Source organism: Pundamilia nyererei, unplaced genomic scaffold (genome assembly GCF_000239375.1).
Source record: "Pundamilia nyererei isolate P.nyererei 1_Seehausen unplaced genomic scaffold, PunNye1.0 scaffold00089, whole genome shotgun sequence".
Classification (NCBI taxonomy): Eukaryota; Metazoa; Chordata; class Actinopteri; order Cichliformes; family Cichlidae; genus Pundamilia; species Pundamilia nyererei.
In genome coordinates, this window is record NW_005187490.1 from 1,972,127 (window position 1) to 1,996,245 (window position 24,119).

The window sequence follows — 24,119 nt, forward strand, 5'->3', positions numbered from 1 at the left end:
CAAACCTTGGTTTCCAGGCTGTCTGCAGTCTGCCTCAGCTCATTTCTCTCCTTCTCTGATTTCTCTAGGCGTCGTCTCAGAACTGATATTTCATCCTGACAAAAATGGCAAAATAGAAAACTCACTGTGACTGAAACATCATTGTGATTATTATCACTGTACACTCGTTCACTGAAACCAAAATCCACCTATTAGATGCTGGCACTGCTACAGCTCACTGAACTTCCATTATGAACACTACGCAGCCTTATAATTGTTCTTCTTGTCTCGAGTGCACAAAAATATAGCTTCAAAAACAATTCAGACAGCGTTGGTACTTTGTCATTTAAGATGGACTGCTTAATTACTTTGCATGAAATTAAAACCACAGGCATGTACGTTTAAGTCAACGATTATAGCAATAGAAGCTCGAGTTATAAATTGTTGCGTCTATTCTAACTAAGAGAGAACCCACAGCAACTTTTGCTCACAACGAAAAGATGTAATTATGTTTACTGAGCCTTGAGGCACGGCTAGGCAGTTTTCATATGTAAAATTACTAAATGTACACATTTATAAGACTGGAATAATCAACCAGGCTATGAGTGTTGCAGTTTCTCAATCATAACCATCACTCGCTTGAGGCTTCATAAGAGGACTTCACTAACCAGTGACTCCAAAGTGGCAATGTTCATCATTACATACAGTCTGTACAGACCCTGGATATTTCACTTTACTCTCACAGTGGTGTGTACCTTTTACTAGGCCAAATGGTCATGGCACTTTATGCTGAAAATATAATCTGCTCCTGGGCAGTGACGATGAAGACAAAAGTCCGACATGGCAAAAAGCACCACCTACTGATCAGTCCTGGAAATTGCTGGGAAAAGTCGATTCACCCACACAGAGCAGGACATGACTTTACCTTGTGTAATCTTCTCTTAATGTTCTCAAAAACATTGTTTTGGTCTCATATACTATATTTCAATGTATGTTTGCACATGTTTCAATGCATTGGTGCACTCCTTCCCCTTTTTTTCCTATCAAAATATAAAATAATTAATAGTGAGGCAAGATTTTTGCAAGTACTTTCTGCTCACTTGCCATTTCATTGCATTACAGTTAAATAAGACTAACATATAAGAAAAAATACAATAACACATTAACACAGCTCTAAGCAAATCCACAGTGGTGTTAAGGACATCGCCTTGTAAGAGTCCCACATAGTTTCCACCTTGTGGTATTCTGCGAACATTTAGTGAAGCACCGATACAGTGTATAGGATATTCCATCCAGGACGCTACAATACATGAAGACATTTGTCACTTTGTGCATTACAGTGTCATCTGAATGTTGCCAAAAAATGCTTTGCTACCTTCCAACGAACGCATTATCTAACCCTCTGTCTTTCCCTGATAAGCATGAGCTAGAAAGTTTACAGCAGAAACTATTGTACTTTGCAATGTTAATAAGTTGATATTCTAAGATTTGTAAGCTATTTACCAGATTAAGATGCTTTTATATTTGTCCATTTAACTCCTAAAGCTAAAAGATTAATGCTAATACATATATACACATTTAAGAAACATATTACTAAAATACACATGTATACGTTTGCCTTAATTTGGAGACATTGAGCAAGAAAATCAATCACTCAGTCTTCATTTGTTTCATCTAAATCTCTGCAAAAAAGCAAATACATTTTTTCACAAAGTGTTTGAACACCTTCTGATAATTGTGATCATGTACCTCTTTGGCCCTGAGCCTCTCATTATCCATGTTGACATCAAGGAGAGGACGCACACTGCAGAAAAGTTTCCACCAACTCCACTTGGACACGACCCTGAGAGCCCGAAGGTTCCTCTGCAGACAACTCACTGCCATCTGCTGCACCTGGAGACAGACGGGCACATGCACACACACACACACACACACACACACAATGTGTGAGTTTAACCTACAGCTGAGCTCAGTCTCCTTTTAAAGCAACAGATAAAACCATTAAATGCCATTGCAACAAAATGTAAAAAAATAAAAATAAAAAAGTTTCATTGAGACCTGAACCAACATTACCTTAAACTGAAATACTATTATACTAGTACAATAATTTATGCAATAACTAGTGAAAATGTATGATTACTTGCTAAGGTCAAAGGTCAAGGAGTGCAAAGCATCCATAAAAAAAGAAACACATAAAAACTGTAAAAGATAAAGCAGACACAAAGAGACTCAAAGTGATGACAAGGAGATGCAAAACAACCACACAAATCATAAAACACTTCCAGTAATGCAAAATGACCGACAAGACACACAAACAGCTACTAAAAAAGGAAAAAACACCAAGAGAGATTAAAAAAAATTAAAACACATGAAGAGCAAAGAAAACAAATAAACAACTCCCATCTAAAACCACCATGCAAAGCATAACACCGCTACATAAATGCAAAATGACCACAAAGAAGTACAACCTATGAAAAGAAAAAACACAAAAAGAAAGTGCAAAAAAAGGCACCACAAAAAGTTTGAAAACAACAACTCTCAAAAAGAAACAAAAGTTAAAGGAAATGCTAACAGCTGCATTTAAAATACATGATGTACAATTTTCTTCTGGTAAAGTCAAAGCTCCTGTTTGTGTTCATGTATATATTAAAAATATCTCACTGGGCACTTATGGCTACCAATTGGAAATTTGGCGGTTCGATTAGTCAGTAATAGGAATCGAGAACCTGTTCTTATAGAGAACAGTAGTCCAGTTCTTCGGAATTGTTAGTCAGCTTACTTATTGATGACACTTATTGGTTCTTGCGCTCACACTACAATCAGTTGATTTAAGTTCATGAGTCGGAGGAAGAAAATAGTGCCGCAGTCTACACCGTGGATAAGGACATTACTTTTATTTATATTGCACAACAGGACAAGCGTGCAATGTTCAAACTGCATCCAGGACAGAAACAGACACATTATGTTTGCGCTATAAGCGCTTTGGGGTCCTTAGGGACTGAGTAAAGCGCTATACAAATGCAGGCCAGGCCATGTTGCTAAGTGCTAACATGCGCAGACAGCATACTAACACTAAGCTAGCCAAGAGCCCAGAATGATGTTAAAGCTGAGTGAATGCCAACCCAAGCCCAGCAGAGGTTTTGTGTAATTTCTTTGATATGCTCTTTAGCGATGGTGGTGACACTCAAAGGGGAGCCAATGAGAAATTCGTATCAATTCCATCAATTCCCAGTCAGCAGTGCAGAAGGCAAGCTCACAGAGACATAAGTACCTTGAGTTTGCGATATTTCTGACGGGCAAGATGTCCCAAACAGGCAGCCTGTAGGTGGACCAGCCAACCAGTGACCTGCTTCTCCCTCTGCTGCTCCAGATAGCACAACACACCTCGCTTCATAAACACCTAACGCACAACGGGGGAAAAAATGTATGAGTCATATCAGCACGAAATAAATTCAGCTGTTCGAGTACAAACATGTTGTTACCCGGCTGGCACCCACGAGGATGCTCTTTTTATCCACATCCAATTCAACCAGCAGCTCTTCCACTGCCTGACACATAAGCAAACACAAAAAAGATGTTTACATGACATGATGCTGAACAAGAAAGGGAGCTGCTGCCATGTGCCATCTGACCTTTCTCTCATCGTGGTTGACAAACACTGAAGCGTAACGTTTCATGACTGAAGGAGCGAGAGCCTGGAAATGACACCTGAAATCCCCCAGAGTCATGTGCTCTGAATAACCTGCAGACAAACATGGTCACAGATTGATTTTTTAATTTGCATCAGGAATATTTGGAAAAAGGGCGAGAACATATATATATAGATATATATATATATACAGGTATGTGTGTGTGTCTCTGTGTGTGAAAAAAAACCCACTCGGGGGGTCTTGATCCTTCAAGTTTTACTCTCTCTCTCAGCTATGATCCTATCTCTCAGGTCAGTCACTCTCGCACTCAACACCTTCAACGCACCTGTTGTTCTTGGGTACCAAGCCCCAAGAACAACAGTTGTGTGGGGATAATGACTTCTCCCCCCTGACGTGATGTCAGGTTTTGTGTTCACCTTGTCAGTCTCTAGTTGTGATAGGAGTTGTTTCTTCCAGATATCCGAATACCAAGCTGCTAGTTGTTTTGCCATTAATGTATATGTTGGGTGTCATAGATTCCAAATAACAGATGTGACTTACTCTGAAAATTAACATATTTTACTTGCAGAATATTTGCCTTTTAAACATGTACAACAGAACAATAACCCTAACCCTAGAATGGTCACTAATAGCTTTGTACTTGGTTTACACACAGTGTTACAGCTTGAAATATTAATGCATGAGCATGCATACCTATGCGGTATAGCTGCAGAGCTGACAGGATCTGTGTGAAGTGCAGTTGCACCCTGAGGGCTGGGATGTCAAAACTTCCATTGTCAGTCTTTGCACTGACACACTGCAGAAACACTGGCCTGGCTCGACGGATCAGATTGATAAGAGCATCCTGCATGGTGGGAAAAGCAGCAAAGAGGGAAGGAATCCAGTTACACTACAGAAATAGATGAGGATTTGATAGTGAATGCTCTGGAAACTTACTGCCTGGAGTTTTACTGCAATACACTGGGAGTGTCTGCGTATCGCTGCCATTCCCCCACTGAATGTCTTCCTGATGGTGCCATTCCTCTGCAAAGAGCGCTGGCTGCCACCCTCTAGTCCCCCCAGAGCCCGACACAGGGGGGGCAGAGAAATTCTTGGGGTGAACATGGCTTTCACAACCCCTCTGGGGAGGGCAGAGACACACTATCACAGGATGTCAAAAACATGTTTTTAACATCACTACAAGTGTGTAGCTGGTATGTGCTGTGAGTAAATGAATCATGCATGGATGAACCACACTTGTTCATACCTACTAATTAACAGTTGTTAATTACTTCATCAACGGTATATGGGCAGTCTGTTCCATGAAGTCATATAAAAACTTTCTGGGCAAGGAATTCCCAAAGTCCTGGAGCAGTGCTTCATGCTTCCTGAGATGAATATCTGTGCTCACTGCTACTTTTTAAAATGGTTTCTTAGCAAGAAAGTGTCCAGATGGAGAAGTTATTAAAAACATTCCCCTTCTCTAGATTTTCTTTCTTCTGTGCTGCCAAAACACCTGAATTTGTTTCCCTAAGGTTAATAAAAACTTTTCTTATCTCAGTTTAATCTAATTTAAACACAGTACAACTATGTGCATATGTTCAGTTTAAACACCAATATTAAAAGGAGACAGTAGCTTCTGAAAGAGGAAAGGAAACCTGTTCCTTTTACAGGGTCACAATAATTAGTTTTAGTTGGATATACAGACTTTTGACCATTTAATGACATCTAACACACCCTTTAACTGTTTGAAAGGCTTTCACCACTCTTTTAGTAAAATATTTTCCCAGGGCCATTTGCCAACTGGAGCCTACTAGAAGATATTCATTTAGACACGGCATCCTTGTGGGGCAGCCCCCAGGCCTCTGACTTACACAGTGGAGTTTTGGAGCAGACAGATGGTGTTCAGAGCAGATGGGTTGTTCTGGATGAGGCTGAACCATCCAGCCAGATCGTATCGGACAGGATCAGACCCCATCAGGTGCTTCACCTCACACTGCAGCAGCTGCTCACACTGTCGCACTGCAAGGACAAACAAACACAATTAATTCATCCTCTTTAAGTTATATGGCGCTCAAGTTTTCACTAGCAGTGTATTTTTTTACCCATGTTGCTGTAATACTGGCACACTCTTTCCACGGCCCTGTTTTCACAAGAGGCTGGCGTCACCATCTCCTCATCCAGAACCCATAAAAGACCTCTGCGGTCTTCATCTGCTGCGCGGACCTGAAACAAACACACACACACGTGTACTTTTCAAGCATACATTGGGTTAAAGCATGATGATTTTCTATTGGTCAGATGGAGGATACAATGAAAAGTGAAATAGAAAAACATTTTTATGCTAAAAGTCACAGTACATGTCATTTCTTGAACAAGATAAATGCTGGCAAACGAGCACTGTTCTTCTGGCTTCTTTTAAGGGGAGTAGTAAGGACAGACTGTAATAATAATGACAAGGAGGAAAAGTATTGGTGCGCCTCTCAGGCTACATAACCTCCAGTTGTAGGTGCTGCTGGTGAAACTATTCCCACTGTTAATAATCGAACCCAACTCAGACAAGTTTGTCAACTTTTGATAAACTGTTATTTGGGTTGTTGCAGCAGGGCAGGGGATGATTTTAGGTAAAACTAAAAGTCTCACAAGCCTCGTAGTCTCATGCGTTCAAGACAGAAGTTATTTCTGGAGTCTCTAGAGCTGTTATCATATAACATTATACATCAGAAATTTAAATGAGACAACTTTAAGATTCCTGCGTAAAGTTGGAAACATCAGACTCCTGGTAAGATCTCATGGCTGTTATCCTCATGCTCACATTTACGTCTTTTTATGTCACATTGCTGCGTACCTGTGGAGGTGGCTGGTCAATGGCAGAGACCACCTCGGCCGGGCTGGTCTCTGGACATTCAAACTCCACGTGGATCTTCTCCTGCAGCAGACAAAACATAAAGTCGTTCCGGCAAAAGTATTTTTCTCACCTATGCACTTTTCTCACTCAGTAATAATCGGTTTAACTCATTTTTGTGTGTCATTTTCATCAAATCGGAACACATTTGTTGTAGATCTAACAATTGTATTGGTTTAATCTCAGTGAAATTGCCTCTTTTGTTAATCTTTCATCTTTGACAGACATGCATCACGACTGTGAAGATATCCCAAAGATATTAGCATACTCAGTGAAAACCAGTTAGGGCTTAAGTTCAGGGGGTAAAACTGGTACTCTTTTGTTAAAGCTGGTGTTAGTAAAGGCTGAGCAGAAAGGATCCTGGACACATTCCAGTGTGGCTGACATTTTAAAATTGCTGTGTGTGAAACCCATTCTGGCCACTTGCACATGTGAGAAACAGATCTCTTTTGGTCTGCAATTCTGTTTTTTAATGTGTGTAATTGTTATACAGATTGTTATTTTATTGATTTTCTTGTGTTTTAAAGCTCCAAAGAGGGATTGGCTATGAAAACTCTCACTCGGACCGTAAGTGCTGTTGCCTGTAAGCTGAACATGAACCAGTGCTGTATACTGGTACACAAGAGAGGGCAGCAAAACAGAGGCAAAAGTTATGGCATCAGGTTCTCAAACACAATAATTGGGTCACAAGATAACAGACTAAAACATAAACAAGTAAAACAAAGATGACAGGGTCTGTTAAAGGCAGAGAGTCTGTTCCAGTTAAGGATGGGAATCGTAGTAAGTTTGCCTGCCTGTCGATACATCTTATCGGTTCTTGCACTCTTGGTACAATCAGCTGATTTCAGTTTGTGTGTCGGAGTAGGAAAATAGTGGTGCACTTTCATTTTTAAATACGGTGCTGTTTGGTCTGTGTAGAATAAAAACTTGGTAATCAACGCCTGTATTTACAGTATTTTATTTGAATTTTTTTTTCTTTTTTGCGAATTTTTCAAAGGAAAGGCCCATGTGATTTCTATCATCATTTACTGTATTTTCCTTTATTGTTTTAGATGAGTTATTGATTAAACTGAATTTCTTTAAGGTTTTGTCAATAGAATGATTCATTGAAAAACTTGAAACTTGAAAAACAGTGCATGTGATTCAACGTTCTGATCGGTGTCTCAATGTTAGAGTCAAAACCAGCAATTCCAACCTCATGACCTCAATAAAGAAGTCAGAGGGATATTATAAGCAATTAGGATCTTCCTGGGATCATGAATGTCTACATAAAACTTTATTTATCCTGTATGTACTCATTATTTTTACAGCATCGATCTTCTTTCAAGTCCTTCCTTTTGGGAAGCACCTTCAGCAGATCATCTGCCTCCATCTCACCCTGTCCCAGCGTCCTCTATCACACCGAACCTCTGTATGTCCTCTTTCACAACGTTCATGGATCTTCTCTGTGATCTTCCTCTTTTGCTCCTGCCTAGCAGCTCCATCTTCATCATCCTTTGTCTAATATATCCACTATCTCTCATCAGCATATGCTCCATTCATCTCAGCCTCACCTCTCTGAATCTGAACTCCTGATTTTTAGTCCTGTCCATCTCACTCCCTTCCAATGAACTGAACATCTTCAGCTCTGCCACCTCATTTTCAAACCATACATCACAGCAGGTCTCGCTACCATCTACCATCTCACTACTACAAACTTTCCATTTAGCTCTTGCTGCTATCCTTCTGTCACAAATCATCCCTGACACTTGCCTTCACCCATTCCACCCTGCTTGGGCTCTTCACCTTTCTTGTGCACTGTTTGTTGCTTTGGGTGGTTGATCTCACATATTTAAACTCATCTGCCTTCAGTATCTCTGCTTCTTGCATTTTCACCTGTCCGTCTGTCTCCCTCTCATTCACACACACGTATTCTGTCTTCCTTTAACTGACTTTCATTACTCTTCTCTCCAGAGCATACCTCCACCTCTTCAGGCTCTCTTCCACCTGCTCCTTACTCTTGCTGGAGATGTTAATGTCATCTGCAGACATTATAGGTCACAGATACCTATCGCCACCTTGAACCCATCTGTCACTTGTACCAGGCACCTCACCACTGCCTCTCCGTCCTCATACATGTCCTGGACCACCCTCACATACTTGTCTGTACCTCCTGACTTCCTCACATTGTCACAGTTCCTCTATCATGTCTGATATCCTCTGTACTTCATCAATGCTCTCAAAGCAAACATCACATCTGTAGTGTTTTTTCTCAGCATGAGATCATACTGCTGCTCACTGACCATCACCTCTCTTGTTGACCTAGCTTCAACAAGTCTTTACTACATCTTCATGGTATGGCTCATCAGCTTTATCCCTCTGCAGTTACTACAACTCTGCACACTAGTCTTGTTCTTCACAATCTGTACTAGTACACCTCTTCTCCACTCCCCAGGCATCCCCTCACTCTGCACGATTTTGTTAAACAGACTAGTCAAAAAGTCCACTGCCCTCTCTCCCAGACATCCCTATACCTGCACAGGTATGTCATTTGGACCAACCTATTCTCTTCACATTTTCCCAAACGTCCTTCTTACTAATCGTCTGCACTTCCTGATTCACTAACTGTCCCCATCAATCCTCCTGTCTCGTTTTCTACATTCATCAGCACCTAAAAGTGCTCCGTCCATCTTCTCAATACTCTTTTCAGGCTTTAGAAACTGAGTTTTTATGTGTAAGTGTGCATTGCTCACAGAAGATGATCACTCAGCTTGAAAGATGTAACTGTACACTGAGTTACCTGAGCGTATCTCTCGAGTGTATGTGTGAACGTATGTGAGTGGTAATGCTCCAGCAGCCTCTCTTGTAGGTAATTGTGGCAGAACTCGGACCAGCTGGCTCCTCTCTCCTCTGCTGAGTGTCGTGGGTTCCTCAGGCCTGGCGTGTCCACCACCATCACAGAGGCTAGCATCAGCTGCTGACTGCTCAGCGCCCTGCCCACAAAACACAGCCTGATTGAGTTCTACAGTTCTTTATATGTTTGTTCTTCATTCACATATCTGATGCATGAATATACAGTAGAGGGAAGGATGATCATGTGATAAGGCCCCCCTCAGTAGCGTGGTAATTACACAAAACAACAGGCGGCTGCTATAAGCACATGAAGCTGGAAACAGAAGTACAGATCAATGCGTCAGACTGTCTGCAAACTTTGTAAATGGTACACACAGATGTAGCTTGAGAAAAAGAAAGCAACATTAGCTCCTCTTATTTATTTCCCCTCATTTTCAACTCCAGGTGTTCAAACATTTGGACTTCTGTGTTCGAAGCCTTCCTTATAATCTCATATCGAGCCATTAGGCAACCCCTCAATGAAACGAGCAGTCAGTTTTAATGTTCTTTAAAAGCCAGCTGTCTTCTTACTGGCTGCTCTCAAAAATAGAAGGTTTTGAACAGTGGGCATTAGTGGTCCTGAGCCTGAAATCATCATATTAGGGATATCCCTTCGTTGTCACATCATACAGAGTAGAAGAGTAGAAAAGTGATCAGAAATTGAGTTTTCAGACTCAGATTGATTGCAGGGTAATTTGGGCCATGTTTAATATAGTCTTCAATCACTGTAGCAGAAAATATATTAAAGATAATAATAAAAAGCACAGTAAGCCATCGTAAAGCAAAGTCTAAAGTCATGAAGCCTTGTTAGGCAGCAGTTATGAAGGCAGACTGAGAGCTTGTGATGAGGCTGTGGATCGTGTATTTAATGAGATGCATCCAGACCTGTTGATGAGTGACACGATGGCAGTGAAGAGCTCTTCATAAAGTCCAGCAGCCATTCCATTGAGGCACTGAGCAGCTGTTAGCCTCGGACCTGCGCACAACAAAGTGAATAAGGACACACTTTTCTACTCGCGTTGTTTAATGTTCTCCTTTATCCTTAAAGGCTTTATCAGGATAAATCCACTCCTACAGCACGTTGTCCTTTCTCTAAAAATGCAACTCAAAGAAAATCTGGAACCTCTGAGAGGTTAAAGCAGGTATCTTTTATCCCTGCTTTTTGGGGCCTCTGAGCTTTTTTTTTAGAAGTTAAGCAGGGCTATGATAGCCCTTTGGCTAAGTCTTGAGAGGCTTCGTGTCAGCTCTCACACTAGAAAGTCAACAAATGCTACAAGTAAAATATAGGTAGGCACCCATTCAAAATTCAGAGCAACTGAATGTGACTTCAGCTCTGTGCGTCTCCAATATCACAGGTCACCACTTCATTTAATTTTATTTGTCACTGATGACCTTTTGGTGACATTTGTCACAGTCTGAGCAACAAACTGCTCCTGTGTTGTTGGGTAGATTATTCACGGACTAATCAGCTCTGCTGATCGTATCTTTTGGCTGAAGGAAAGATGTTTGGGTGGTGGAAAGGCAATGAGGCTTACATGAGTAGCTTTAATTCTGTGAATTCTTTGCAGTGCTGATGTGTTATATTGTACTGACCACCAAAGATCCCATTCTATAAACACCAGTTCATATGCCAGATGGTGCCACACATTAGCTCTTGTAACAAGATGCTTGAAGTTGTCACTGGATCAGAAAATGGTAAAGTTCCCTCTAAACAATCAAAACTGTTGGAGAATAGTGAGCTGTGTTTAGTTGGAGTCCGCACTGATGGCCTTTATTGTTCAACATAGCAGTAAGCTGAATAATGAAATATCAAACAAATTATAAATGAAAAATTGTAACCACTAAAATATATTAATGAAGCAATCTCCCTATTCACTTCCATGAGCTTTGTTTTGTTTTTTTTTTGTAATGATCAGCGGAGATTGAAAGCACTGATAGTGTGCAACAGGATCCTCAAACACTCTCTAAACTTTCCGCTGCTGTTTTTCACATGCTGGCTTTAGTGTGTGCGCATCTCACCTTCCTCCGATTCTGCGGCACCACTCCTCTCTCTGCTGCCCCCGGTGGCCCTCTGAAGAAGCTGTTGAAGGTGATGTTTGAATACTGCTGTGTGCAGATCATCACCTTCACATCCAAGCACACTGCTTGCTCTCTGAGCACTGTCAAAGTTCATAAACTGCCTCCTGCCCACTGCACAACCAAAGGAAAAACTCAAAGAGGATGTGATTATGACAGCATGCACTGAACATTAGTGATGGTCGGCTCAGCAATGAGTGAGAAATTTAAAGTAACTGGATCGGAGGTGGAGTGTTAGCTCGACACTATCAGGCTTTCCTAAAGAGAATCACTCTGTGTCTTGGGGTCAGTGTCTTGTCCAAGCCAGGGATCGAACGAGCAACCTTCCCATGGTTCTACCTCCTGAGCTACAGACAGGAGGTGTGTGTGTATGAGAGTGTGTAGTAACACTGTGTGACTCACAGTGAATCACTATGTTACCTTTACAGGCCCCAGCAGCTCCCAGATGGTAAATACCAGCCAGAACATGCCATATCGCCTTCTGCTCGCCGGGTGAGAAGCCCAGTGTTTCCATGGCACTCAGCAGCTTTGTGAAAGCAATGGATGCACGCTGTTTCTCCTCCACCTAAGAACAGTAAGAAAGGGAGAGGGGACAGTCTGTCTTTTCTGTTTTTGACAGCCAGATAATTAAATGAGGTGAGGGAACAGCTGAGTCACATCTTTCCATCTTATCTCCAATCACAGTCTAACTCTTTTCCCATGTGGTTTGACCACTTCACTTTCTATGTTTTGGCTCATTTTTCCATTTATATTACCTCAGAGCCTCATACTCACACAAGCATGCTGGGCAAAGGGACACCCAGAACTTTGAACTGAAGCAGAAGTGTTGGTCAATCTTCTAAATTAGAATTGTTCATTCACTGACTTCTGTCATTGTGTCAAATGCAGCGAACGCCGTCCAAATACGGTTAGTGAATGCTTGTGTCCCTATTTAGTTTTTCTCAGCTACCACACAAAGTACAGATTTATGATCTACAGGGATACAAAAGGGTTAGTTTTGTTGACTACCTTTGTGTTCCTCAGCAGCATTATCATACAGTACGAGTATACATGAGCAGCCACATTGTGAGTGGGTGAAACCCCCAGCTTGGGCTATTCGCCAGCACTCATTTCAACTAGAATGATTATTAATAGAACCACGGTTCTCTCAGGAGAGCTATTTCTCACTCTGTGCAGTCTACGCAAGCACAACACCGCCCAGAGCCGGTGAGTTCCAAGCTGCAAGCTCAGCCTCAGGATATTTGTGGAGAAATAAAATTAATATTATTTATTATAATTATTGGTTTGATTTACTTTACTTGTTTTCCCATCTAGACAGTGCTGCACTTTATTTATTTGTTTTCTGTAGGAGGGGAAGGAATATTTATGATTTCTTATTTCATGTTGAAGAACTTTGTTTCAGAAATTTAAACCTTTTTGAGGAAAATGCTGCATCTGCATCTCTTTGCCTTCTATTAACATTTCCTGTAGGTTTAAATATCTTGGGTAAATTCAGTACTTTCTCTTTCCTTTAATATCCACAGAGCAGTTCTTTACAGTTTATTAAACAGGGACTGGACCAGCACACTAATGGTTCCCAATGCAAAGCAACACAAAGTGGTTCCATACATCAGAACACTTTCTGAACAGTAGCTGTCTCTGAGGCTGTGACCGCAGCTGCAGCTGTGCTGTGACTATCCTGGCTCTGGCTGTTACACAGTGTACAGAACAGGCCACAGAAAAGCCCCCAAAAAGTGCAAAATATACAACATTTAAATTAGTTACTCGCTCTGCTGTAAAGACTTGATGGCATTAATGAAAAACACATGTTTGAAGCAGCATTCACGCAGCAGTGCCATCAGTTGTCATATATTACAGCGGTTCCAGAAAAATTCGGTCTAAAGTCTGAAAGTGATTTCCATTTTAGAGGAAAAGGGAAAAACACAACTTTCTCCTGACTTCCTTTGTTTCTTCTTCTGATAATCAGCAAATACACAAGGTCACTGTGAACACTCCTCTTCCACAGAACATCGTAAAATGTGAAGCTTAGGGAAGAAAACCTTACCCAAGTTATTCATTTTCATTGAGTTTTCCTAGCCAGATATTACAAATGAATATTTCCCAGTTGCCACTGAATATAGCATTACACCTGTGTTCATGCAAAACAGAACTGCCCTGTGCTGGACTTCTCCACTTACGGTTATGTTGCCTGTTATACCATGACGTGTGATATAGTGGTAAAAAGAGACCCTTCTGATGCACTTACTGTACCTTGGCGGGATGAACAATACCAAAGGAGTTGAATTCAGAGAGCTGGTGTAGCTGCAGTTCGATCCTAATATAGAATCGGAAATGGGAAAATAGGTTGTTATGTGGCAAATCAGTAGCTCTATAAAGGAAGAATCTGCAACAAACACCTTCAGCTGCTGCTGCTTCAGCAGGACCACAACTAGAACATAAGAAGTTATGAGGGCTTAAAGATTTGGGGAAAATGTGGACAAATTAAAAAAGTGACAGATTTGAGTCCAACCCTACGATATCTACTTTGAGGGCCAGTAACATTTCATAATGTGAAGGTAAATTTCCTGTTGCATCATTAAATATGTTGAATATATAGTGCAGTTCTTAAACAAATCTGCCTATTAACTTTTACTGGAGATTACCTCATCTCTGCGCTGAGTCCTGCCAGCATCTGAGAGAAGACCAGGAAGTTACTTTCTCCCTGAATTTTCTGGCACACTTTCCATTTGTCCAACATCAAGGTCTGAATGATGGAGAAGCAGGACAAAAAGGAGGAAAAGGAACAGAAGTCACGAATCCCAATTTACACAGCCATGTTTGACTAACTTACATGGGTTTGTGTCTGAGCTACATGCCTGTAGGTGTCCAGCGGCGGCTTGTCCAGCATGGTTAAAATCCAATGAGAAAACCATAGCAAATCGAGACGACGCATCACTGTGCTTAGAGCTCACACAGCCAAAAGACCTCAGGATAGTGAACATAGCCTGAACACGCTCCACTAGTGAAAGAAATAGCAATAATCACAGTAGGGAAGTGTGGAAAGCTGAGGAAAACAAGCTGAAGCAAACATTTCAGCAAAATGAACCTACAGGCTCGCTAAAAACAGGACACCCTCTATTACATCGAAGGTTTTACCTCTCAGGACAGACTAAAAATAATCCGTCCTCGGCAGATTTTAAAATTACTTGAACGAGAGTAACACATGACATATCGCACATAGTTATAGTCATAGTTTATTTAACAAAACACTACTTGCACCTCACAATTTAATAGCTTACATTAGCTATATTAACTTGAAGTAATCTTTATTGTGTGATACCGTCAGTCTCTCACAGAGAAATTTTGATCCACAAACTCCCTGAAAGGTTATTTTTCATAATTTTTCTTACATGTTGATGTGTATAACGTTTATTGAATATAGTTTTGGGATTCATTTAAGATTCATAGTTGTAGCGACTCACTCACAGTCACTGAAATGACAGACTAGTACCAGTTTCGAGTTTTAGCGCTGATCATTAACACTTTAAAAACCTAAACAGTTTTCATTTTTACAACGCACACTCACCACTCATGTTCTCTCCTGCTGTGCCAGCTTGTTTGATAAGAGCATGTGTGAAGGTCTGACATGCCGTGGTCTTGCCCGTCCCGCTGCGTCCCAATGCACACACACTGTGATCCCGTCTGGTGCCAACCATAGACATGTAGACCCGTTTGACCAGGGCAGCCAGGGCAGGAGGAGCATCCCACACAGACTCCCCTCGCCGTGACTTTGGGGTCTAATAGAGAAAAAAAGAAGATAAACATAAAATGTTGCACATACTTAATAAGCTTTGTAGTTTCATAGGGTAACTGATCTGTAAATGTGTGTAAATTTTACCTTGCTGTGGGTCTGTAACGGAGGCCAGAAGTTGACCAGGTTTGGTCCTGCATGTGTCAGTGGAAGATTTGCTTTAGCTCGACTGGTCAGAGTGTGCAGAGCTCCACATTCATTCACGCTCTGCAGGTCACTCAGATCCTCACACAGGTCGAGCTCTGGTGGATTACACTGTGGAGGAACAGCATCTCCATTAATTGGTTCAAATGTCAAAGAGTTAGTCTCAGATTTCACACAGATTACACCCTGGGAAAACTGTTTTCTTCTGTCTTAGTGGAGATGCTTTATAGAGTTATTAAAAAATGCTGCCTTTTTAAAACTTTGATATCACTAATGTTATTGTTCTGGATTAAGATAAGATGACAAACCAAAATATGTTTATGTCTATACAAATTCCCAAACTATTTCAATTCAGCATCCTGAATGAAACAAAATGCTAATTAACCAAAAACTAAGATCATTTCAGTTTTTCAGTTTTGTTTATATAAATTAAATTATTATTTGAAATTATTCTTTCTTTCTCAGGATGTACCAAACTGTAGATTTTGCCGCTCCTAACATTGTAGCAGTTTCTTGGATGGTTTTTTTTTTGTTTTTCGGTTTTCACCTGCATGGAGAGCTCCTTTTGTGCTGGTCCTGAGTCCTGTGACTCAGTGGTTTTGGTTTTTAATATTCTTTGATTCAGTTAGTGTCTGGTTGTATTTTAGTGATTTTTAGATCTTGGATTTTGTTTCTTTGCCTCCCCTGTGTTACATGTTTTCTTGTCTAGTCTCCCCGATCTCTATGTCGTGCATCTCCTGGTCAAGTCTACATCTCCATGCCTGTCTTGTGTCTCATGTCCTGTGTTCAGTGTTTTGAGTTTTGCTTCCCCTTTGTCTCGTCATGTTTGGTTGCTCTCCTGCTGTTTCTCATTTCCTCGTTTGTTTTTCATAAGTTTAGTTTATGGATTATTTCCCAGCAACTAAAGCTGCCACTTTAAGTATAAAGTGTCACACAGCCACACATGACAACTTTGGACACATGTTGTCTGTTTCACAGCAAAATCTTCCAAATGCAAGCACCACACCTCAAATCAACCCCAGCACTATTATCTGTTTAATTGAAAATGACATAACAAAGGAATTGCCCACACCTGCCCATGAAATAGGCTTTGACTCAATTGTCCAATTTTGGTCCTTTTCAAAAGTGGCACATGTTAAGGAGCTGAAACTCCAAAACTCTTCATCCAATTTGAATAAATTGTAATCTTATGTCCCTTGAGACCTCCAGTAATTCTCCAGAACCACAAACTTCACTTGGTTCTTTTCAGGAACACCGTCTGAACCTCATCATGCTGAACGTATTCTACTTCTCATTGGATTTGTGTTTTGGCTGCGGGAAATTGTTTCTTTACTGATCTTTTCCTGCCTTATGTCACTAGACTTGATATGACCGCGCTATGCTGTTGCTGCTGACTCCAGTAAATTCCACAAGACATGCTGTGTAAGTAAATACAAACAACAACAGTTTAGATGCACCTCTGCAAAGCACAGATGTGCTCTCTTATGTATATGTATTTAGGGAGAAGAGGTTTTTTTAACCTCTTACCTTAACATTCAAGACTGGTGAATGTCTTGAATGTTTTCCACTAGTTTTCCATTTGTCAGTAACATAAAATTATTTTTGTCAATGTAGAATGATGGACACCAGACTGTTTGGATATGACCTTATAACCCTTCCAAGAAGCCTTTTCTGTCTTACCACAAATGTGAGTAGCAAACTGTTAAATGAATGACGAAAAGGTCCTGTCATATGTCATATGTCCTGTGTTTTAGTTCATCTGAGGTTGCATGTACCCCAATTTAAAACCTACTGAGGACCAGATGATTTTGTATTCTTCCTGATATAATAATAATGGATTGCATTTATGTAGCACTTTTCTAGACACTCAAAGCGCGTTATAATTCCACTCTCACATTCACACACTGGTAGAGGCAAGCTACAGTTGTAGCCACAGCTGCCATATCGCCCCATCGGCCCCTCTGGCCAACACCAGTAGGCGGTAGGGTGAAGTGTCTTGCCCAAGGACACAACGACCAGGACAGACAAAGCTGGGGATCGAACCGGGAACCTTCCGGTTACAAGATGAGCTTCCCAAACCAAAAAAAGGGCACAAGGAAAAATGCTTCATATAATGTTTGCAGTTTTTTTTTTAATCATATCCCTAAAAGACCTTCTCCTTAAATTTCACATCACTGTAACATCACTGTAACAGGACTGGTATAAAAAGCTTTAACTTGAAGAAAATGTGTGCTAAATCTCCAAAATTTAATGGAGATTTATGCATTACTCTGTGCTGATACGTTTAAATGTTGACCTTTTTGTCATATGAAATTCTCATCTGGTTTGTTTCTTAAAGAAAGGGTTGTTGAAAGGTTTGCATTAGAAACAAAGGACAAGTTGATGTGCAAACTCTTACATGATTTGGACAGTAATAGAACCAGAAGGACACTTCTAGTCTGATCTACCTTCTCAACTTCATACTCGGAGACATCATGCACTGAGCCGTCCGTCTCAAGCCGGACCCTCACCCGGCCCTCGGACAGCTCTGGTGTGCCCTCATCTGGCTTCAGCTGAGTAGCTGAAAAGAGGAGAAATGAAGTTATGTCTTTGAAAGCACACATACAGACACCCTGTGAACTGAGGTGTGGAAATATCAAGGATCTTCAAGGCTACAATCAAGACTTGTTTTTTGTGTGAATGAGTCAGCAGTTATAGATCCATCCATGTGTAACTGTGGTTTCTGTTAGAGGTTAAATGTTCTTCAAAATGTACTTATAGCTAGCATGCATACTGTAGTGTGTGCGTGTGTGTTGTTTTCAATGCATACCACGGATGAAATCATCCTTGTCGACGTACCACACAGTTCCAGCTTCATACCACACATCCCTAACCTGAGAGAAAGCAGCATGAGAGGAACAAAGAGAAGAACAGTAACTCTTAAAGACTTTTTGGCTGCACAGTTTCTGTAATGCATGATCATTTAGTGTGCCACAGCATCAAATACCATTGTTTTCAGAGTTTACTTCTAGTGAAGTCACATTTAAAGTGTTGTGTTTTTCTTTATTTTCTGCTACATTTTCAAATAATCCCTGTGAGCTCAAAGCTCAGCTTTCAGACATAGAAACAGAAGACTATAGAATAAATGAGGACAACAATAAAACATATAAGTGTAAATAAGGAAAATTATCCATCCGTCTTCTTCCACTTATCTGGGGCCGGGTCCCAGGGGCAGCAGGCTAAGCAGAGAAACCCAGATCTCCCTCTCCCTGGCCACCTCATCCAGCATGTCCAGGGGAACACCAAGGGGTTCCCAGGCCAGCCAAGAGATATAATCTCTTCAGCATGTCCTGAGTCTGCCCCAGGGCCTCACACAGGAGGTGCCCAGGAGGCATCCCTATCAGAAGCCCGAACCACCTCAACCTGCTCCTTTCAATGTGGAGGAGCAGCTGCTCTACTCTGAGCCCCTCTCAGATGGCCGAATTCCTCACCATATCTCCTGGGAGAAGCCAGCAACCTTTCTGAGGAAGTTTATTTCATCCATTTGTATCCGCGATCTCGTTCTTTCCGTCACTACCATAGTTTGTAACCATAGTTAAAGTAGATCACCTGGTAAATTGAGAGCTTTGCTTTTCCATTCAGCTCTCTCTTCATCACGACGGATCAACCATATGTACATTTTTTATAATTACTTATATAACTGTCACACTAGTTTCTTTCCTTTTGTTTAGGCTTTTCATCATATGTTGGACAGAACGACAGTGGATTAGGTAGTGAATTGTATTGTCTGAGATTTAAAGATCTTAAAATGACTTAAATTTAACTTTTGTTTGTCTCCGTAAACATTTTGATTCCCACTATGCACATAGGTCAAACTACTGAAGTATGCAAATACAAAAAACCCCTAAAAGAACCTTTAGTTTTGGATTACTTTGTTGTTTCTCTATTGAATGGAATGGTAATATTTAATGTCTGTGAAGGTTCTCAGTCATCCAGGTCATCGTAGTCAAAGGAGCTTGCAAAGAAAAGCGTCTGGACTTCTTTAAGTTACTTGAAGACGTTTCACCTCTCATCCGAGAAGCTTCTTCAGTTCTAAGGTCAAATGGTGGAGAATCCCAGATATAAACCTAGTGGGAGTTTCCCCCACAGAGGGACAAAAGGACCCCCTGATGATCCTCTAATCGCCTGAGCCAAGGTGTGAAACTGGGTGTGGGTCCCAATCAGCCAGAGTTTCGGGTGTGTTCATTGTGAAACCTGGCCCCACCTTATCATGCGAATTCCTGAGGTCAGATGGCCCAGGATGTGAGTGGGCGTTAAGGCGTCTGGGAAGGGAACTCAAAACTGGATCATAGATGGCAGAGAGTTGGTGTCGTAAACCCCCGCCTCTGTTCAAAGATGGTCGCTCACAGTGGACATAGATGCTTCTTTCACTCCTCTTTCAAACCATCTGTCCTCTCTGTCCAAAATGTGAACATTGGCATCCTCGAAAGAGTGTCCTTTATCCTTAAGATGCAGATGGACTGCTGAGTCTTGTCCTGTGGAGGTGGCTCTTCTGTGTTGTGCCATGCGCTTGTGAAGTGGCTGTTTGGTCTCTCCAATGTAGAGGTCTGGGCATTCCTCGCTGCACTGTACAGCATACACCACATTGTTAAGACTGTGTTTTGCCGTTTTGTCTTTCGGGTGAACCAGTTTTTGTCTGAGCGTGTTGCTGGGTCTGAAATGCACTGGGATGTCGTGCTTATAATATTTAATATTATATTTAATATTTAATATCTACATAAATGGGTACTGTCACACCAGACAGTACCCATTTATGTAGATATTAAATAGCTACCACGACGTCACCTGTTGGTTTCAAATAGTGTTCTGAAGATTTAAGATGAATGTTTATGCTGTTGCCATCATGGTTGCAAGAATCCAGTGGTGAGCTCCAATAATCCATTTTGCTTTTAACGGTTCTTAGCTGAGAGACGTGACCCAGAAATATCCATAAGAAGATCTAATCAAATTCTCTGAATACTAAGGAAAGGAGCTTCAATGCTTCCTTTATTGCTTCCTTTAGCTAAGGAGGACCATCCGTTATGAAAGGAGATTAGAAATCACCGTCTCATAATTCATTGTGATGGATCATCCCACAATTCACAAAAACCATCGACATAATGACCAAAATGTTAATTGTAACTGCATTTTCCATTTTATGCCATAACTGATGTAGTTTGAGTTTTTAACAACAGTTTGTTACACTCACATCTGAAATCTGACCATCACACTGCTGGAATAAAAACTACTTCTTGTTGAGTCTTTGCTTTGCATGAACAATATATTATATAATAATTATTATTATGGAGGGCATATTATTTTGTTCATAGAAATAAACAGTTTGAAGGAAAGCAGCTGCACTGGATCACAGCAGGTAAATATAAGAAAATCTGATCTTTTCATTTCATATGCTACTAGATATTATTGTGATTATTGCGATAGCAGGGTGATCTGCAAACAATGTGCTGTATCTCAATAGGGGAGCACTGCAGGATTACTAAGGAAAAATAATGCAGCATTAACTCAGGTTTCTCTTTAAAAACACCACAACAATTCAGATAAATTTGAGGAGACTAGCGCTTTTGTAGAGATGTGGCAAAGAAAAGTCACTCGCTGTGTGCGCACTGCTGAGAAAAAGATGCTTGCAACTGACAAGTCATTAGCCATTGAGCAAACTGAAAACATCACAGCTAATCCTCCTGTGTCAAATACAGTATCATCAAAAACATATAAACTAAAACCCTACAAATTAGGTTTATTTTTATTCAGTATGATCCACAACGAGTAGAACAATGAACTAATCGCCATAGGTGTCGCCATCTAATGGCCTCCAGACAGAATGCAAGTTTAAGGCACTTCCCCGCTGGCTTTACTTTTCCAACCACAAAGCTACATCCACTTTTTTTACTGTCTATGTCTCGTGAATGTCTCAACTAAGGCAGATGAGGGATCTGAATGCAGGGCATAAAGTAGATATGTTTTTATTGGAATTTAAATGTTAGTTTTAAAAGGAAACGGTGTCACGAAAAGGGGAAAAAATCCATTAAAAATATTATTTTAATGTAGAAGAGTTTCCAAGTATTCTGCAGGCCTCAGACTATCTGTAAGACCGGATGACAAAAGCCTACATACCTCCTTCCTGGCATTCTCTGTCACCGTTGTCTCTGTTTGCATTCCCTCTGGCTCCTGCCTCTCCTCCATCCCCTTCTCTTTCTCCTTCCCTTGCCCAAATTCCTCTATCTTCTCCTTCTTTGTATGCTCCTCCATATTTTTGCTCTTCTTTTCAGTCCTTCTGTCCCACTGTTGCAGCTTCTGCTTTGGGGGCTCTGGTGTTACGTCTGGTCTGGTTTCAGGTTTACCCCTGGAGTCAGGAGTCACTATGTGGCACTGAGATGAGGACCTGCCATCTGGCTGTGCTGAGTTGCGTCCTTGAGGTTGGCTGTTGTCGCTGTTGTCGCTGAATTGCTCTGTCCGCAGGGACATTTCTGCCTCGAGGATTGGAGGAGTCTGATCTGGGAGTAGAAACTGTTGCACCAGGTTGTCACTCAGTTTGTTTGGCTGTAGTGGGAAGAAAAAAGTAACAGGCCTCCTTTGACTGTTAACTGAAGGTTATGCATGCGTTGTACTTGTGTGTAGTAGTGCTACTGGAAATAGTGGGTGATGTGTCACAGTCTGCTGGTGCTTTTGTTGTGTCTTCAGTGTGAATTCTATAGCTTTGATATGAAATGCTTCCAAGTGTTTGAACGATTAGCATTAGTTACAACATTAGTAAGCTATTATTATTAGCTTAGCCAGCTATCCACTATTTTAGGTAACAAGCAGTTTATCTGCCTTAACAGGTAAGATCATTTTTAGTTAAGGTCAGTTCATGTTTATTTCAAACATGTTCATTCACAATCATTACAAAATATAATTCCATTCTTTTGTTCGAAAAGAGGTAGGCAGAAGTATATACTTATATGTCCCTACCCCCTCAGGTTTTACCTCTCATTCATTTAATTTTCTTTTAGTCTTAAATTAAACAAACAACATATGAAGCAAAAGTAAAGCAAAACAAACAAACAAAAAACAAAACAAAAGATAAACAATCCCCACCACAGTATAGTTACTTTCACATAAAAATAAATAAATGGTTACATTTGCACATTCACAAATTATGAAAAAACTAAACTGAAACACTATTACCAACAACACTACCATCCTGGGTTAACCCTGTGTTCATCCTTCTTATATTTTTTTAAATTTGTTTTTTATATTTTATTTTAAACTGGTTTATGTTGTTACTTTCTTTTATTTCTTCTGTTAGACTGTTCCATAATTTCACTCCCGCTATTGAGATAGACATACTTTTTAAAGTTGTTCTAGCACTTTGTATTTTAAAAGTATAATGTGTGGTTTCCAACAGACCTTTTGGTCAATGATCACACCAAGAATTTTTTTTGATACTTTTCTTTTGGTTTCCAAATAACATAAATTTGGTTTTATCTAGATTCAATGATAACTTATTTATATCAAACCACTTTAATATCGTTAATTCCTGTGTGATCATCTCCAAAACCTGTGGCAACTTCACTCCTGAACAAAATATATTTGTGTCATCTGCAAATATTACAAACTTTAGAATCTGCGATACTCTGCAAATATCATTTATGTACATAATAAACATTTTTGGAGCCAATATTGAACCTTGATGTACTCCACAAGCAATATCCACCAAATTAGATATATATTCATTTATTTGTACATATTGTTGCCTATTCCCTACATAGCTTTTAAACTAGTCCAAACCACTCCCCTAAACCTGTACCTTTCCAGTTTTTTTAATCATGAAATTTTTAATAGAATTTCATGATTAACAGTATCAAATGCCTTCTTTAGATCTAAGAAAACTCCAAGTGTGTACCTCTTATTATCCATACATTCTGTTATCTCTTCCATTAAATCTCTCAATGCCAAAGCTAGCAATAGATAGAGAAAATGAGTTTTATCCAAAGAAGCCCATCTGGCCCTTCTCTGGCTGTCATTACATTACTGACATTGTTTTCTCCAGCCTAGAGAAGGCCATTCCAGAGGCATCTGAGTGAGAGGGTGCCACTTTATTAGGCACACCTGTGGCCTAATTAAATGACTAGTCACGTTTTTAGTTGCAGACCAACTCTGGTATTGGCAACACTAAGATCTTTAAGATTCAATAAGATATTGAGAGATGGAAATGAATGACTTACTGGCCTTTCTTCTTTGACCTCTGGCTCTTTATGTTTGGTCTCTTTCTCTGAATCTCTGACGAGCTGCTTGAGGAAACCACCTGGAAGAACTGACAGAGGCGGATGTGGTACCGTTGTGACAATTGGCTTGTTTTCCTCCTTTATCTGTAGTTTGGTCCATTGATGATTCAGGCAGAACAAACAAAATAGAAAGTCATTGTATGGTTTGGATGCAGTGTGCAGTCCATTGGGCATGCACATCAGGCATGCACTGCATGCTCAGCAGAGAGTTAAACAAGTCAGATGCATACGTTGACAATGTATGACAAATGTGTTGGAAAGCGAAAGAGATTTCTTACAGTTCTTATCAAACACTTTATTTTGACCAACACTCAAACATGAGTTCATCAAAACTGCTCCACAGGGTTTAGAATAAGTCCAAAAAGGGGAGGCAGTGTGTGGCACAGTGGACATAAATGAATGTGAGTCCTTTAAAGGCCTTT

At 40.5% G+C, this 24,119-nt stretch overlaps 1 protein-coding gene across 2 annotated transcripts in view; it reads right to left on the reverse strand.

The window, feature by feature from the left end:
* The window catches only part of myo18b (myosin XVIIIB), a 71,921-nt gene that overhangs the window by 42,918 nt on the left and 4,884 nt on the right, over positions 1–24,119 (reverse strand). For both annotated transcript variants that reach the window (XM_005739127.2, XM_005739128.2), the window contains exons 3-25: positions 23,638–23,781; positions 21,545–21,970; positions 18,204–18,267; positions 17,842–17,954; positions 15,338–15,505; positions 15,026–15,236; positions 14,316–14,458; positions 14,103–14,203; positions 13,711–13,774; positions 11,881–12,025; positions 11,404–11,574; positions 10,270–10,360; positions 9,293–9,485; positions 6,457–6,537; positions 5,714–5,834; positions 5,483–5,630; positions 4,566–4,749; positions 4,323–4,473; positions 3,612–3,721; positions 3,462–3,527; positions 3,251–3,379; positions 1,729–1,872; positions 6–95 (exon numbers count right to left, since the gene is read on the reverse strand). In XM_005739127.2, the coding sequence (XP_005739184.1) occupies positions 6–95; positions 1,729–1,872; positions 3,251–3,379; positions 3,462–3,527; positions 3,612–3,721; positions 4,323–4,473; positions 4,566–4,749; positions 5,483–5,630; positions 5,714–5,834; positions 6,457–6,537; positions 9,293–9,485; positions 10,270–10,360; positions 11,404–11,574; positions 11,881–12,025; positions 13,711–13,774; positions 14,103–14,203; positions 14,316–14,458; positions 15,026–15,236; positions 15,338–15,505; positions 17,842–17,954; positions 18,204–18,267; positions 21,545–21,970; positions 23,638–23,781 (3,258 nt within the window). The remainder of the gene's footprint in view (positions 1–5; positions 96–1,728; positions 1,873–3,250; positions 3,380–3,461; positions 3,528–3,611; positions 3,722–4,322; positions 4,474–4,565; positions 4,750–5,482; positions 5,631–5,713; positions 5,835–6,456; positions 6,538–9,292; positions 9,486–10,269; positions 10,361–11,403; positions 11,575–11,880; positions 12,026–13,710; positions 13,775–14,102; positions 14,204–14,315; positions 14,459–15,025; positions 15,237–15,337; positions 15,506–17,841; positions 17,955–18,203; positions 18,268–21,544; positions 21,971–23,637; positions 23,782–24,119) is intronic.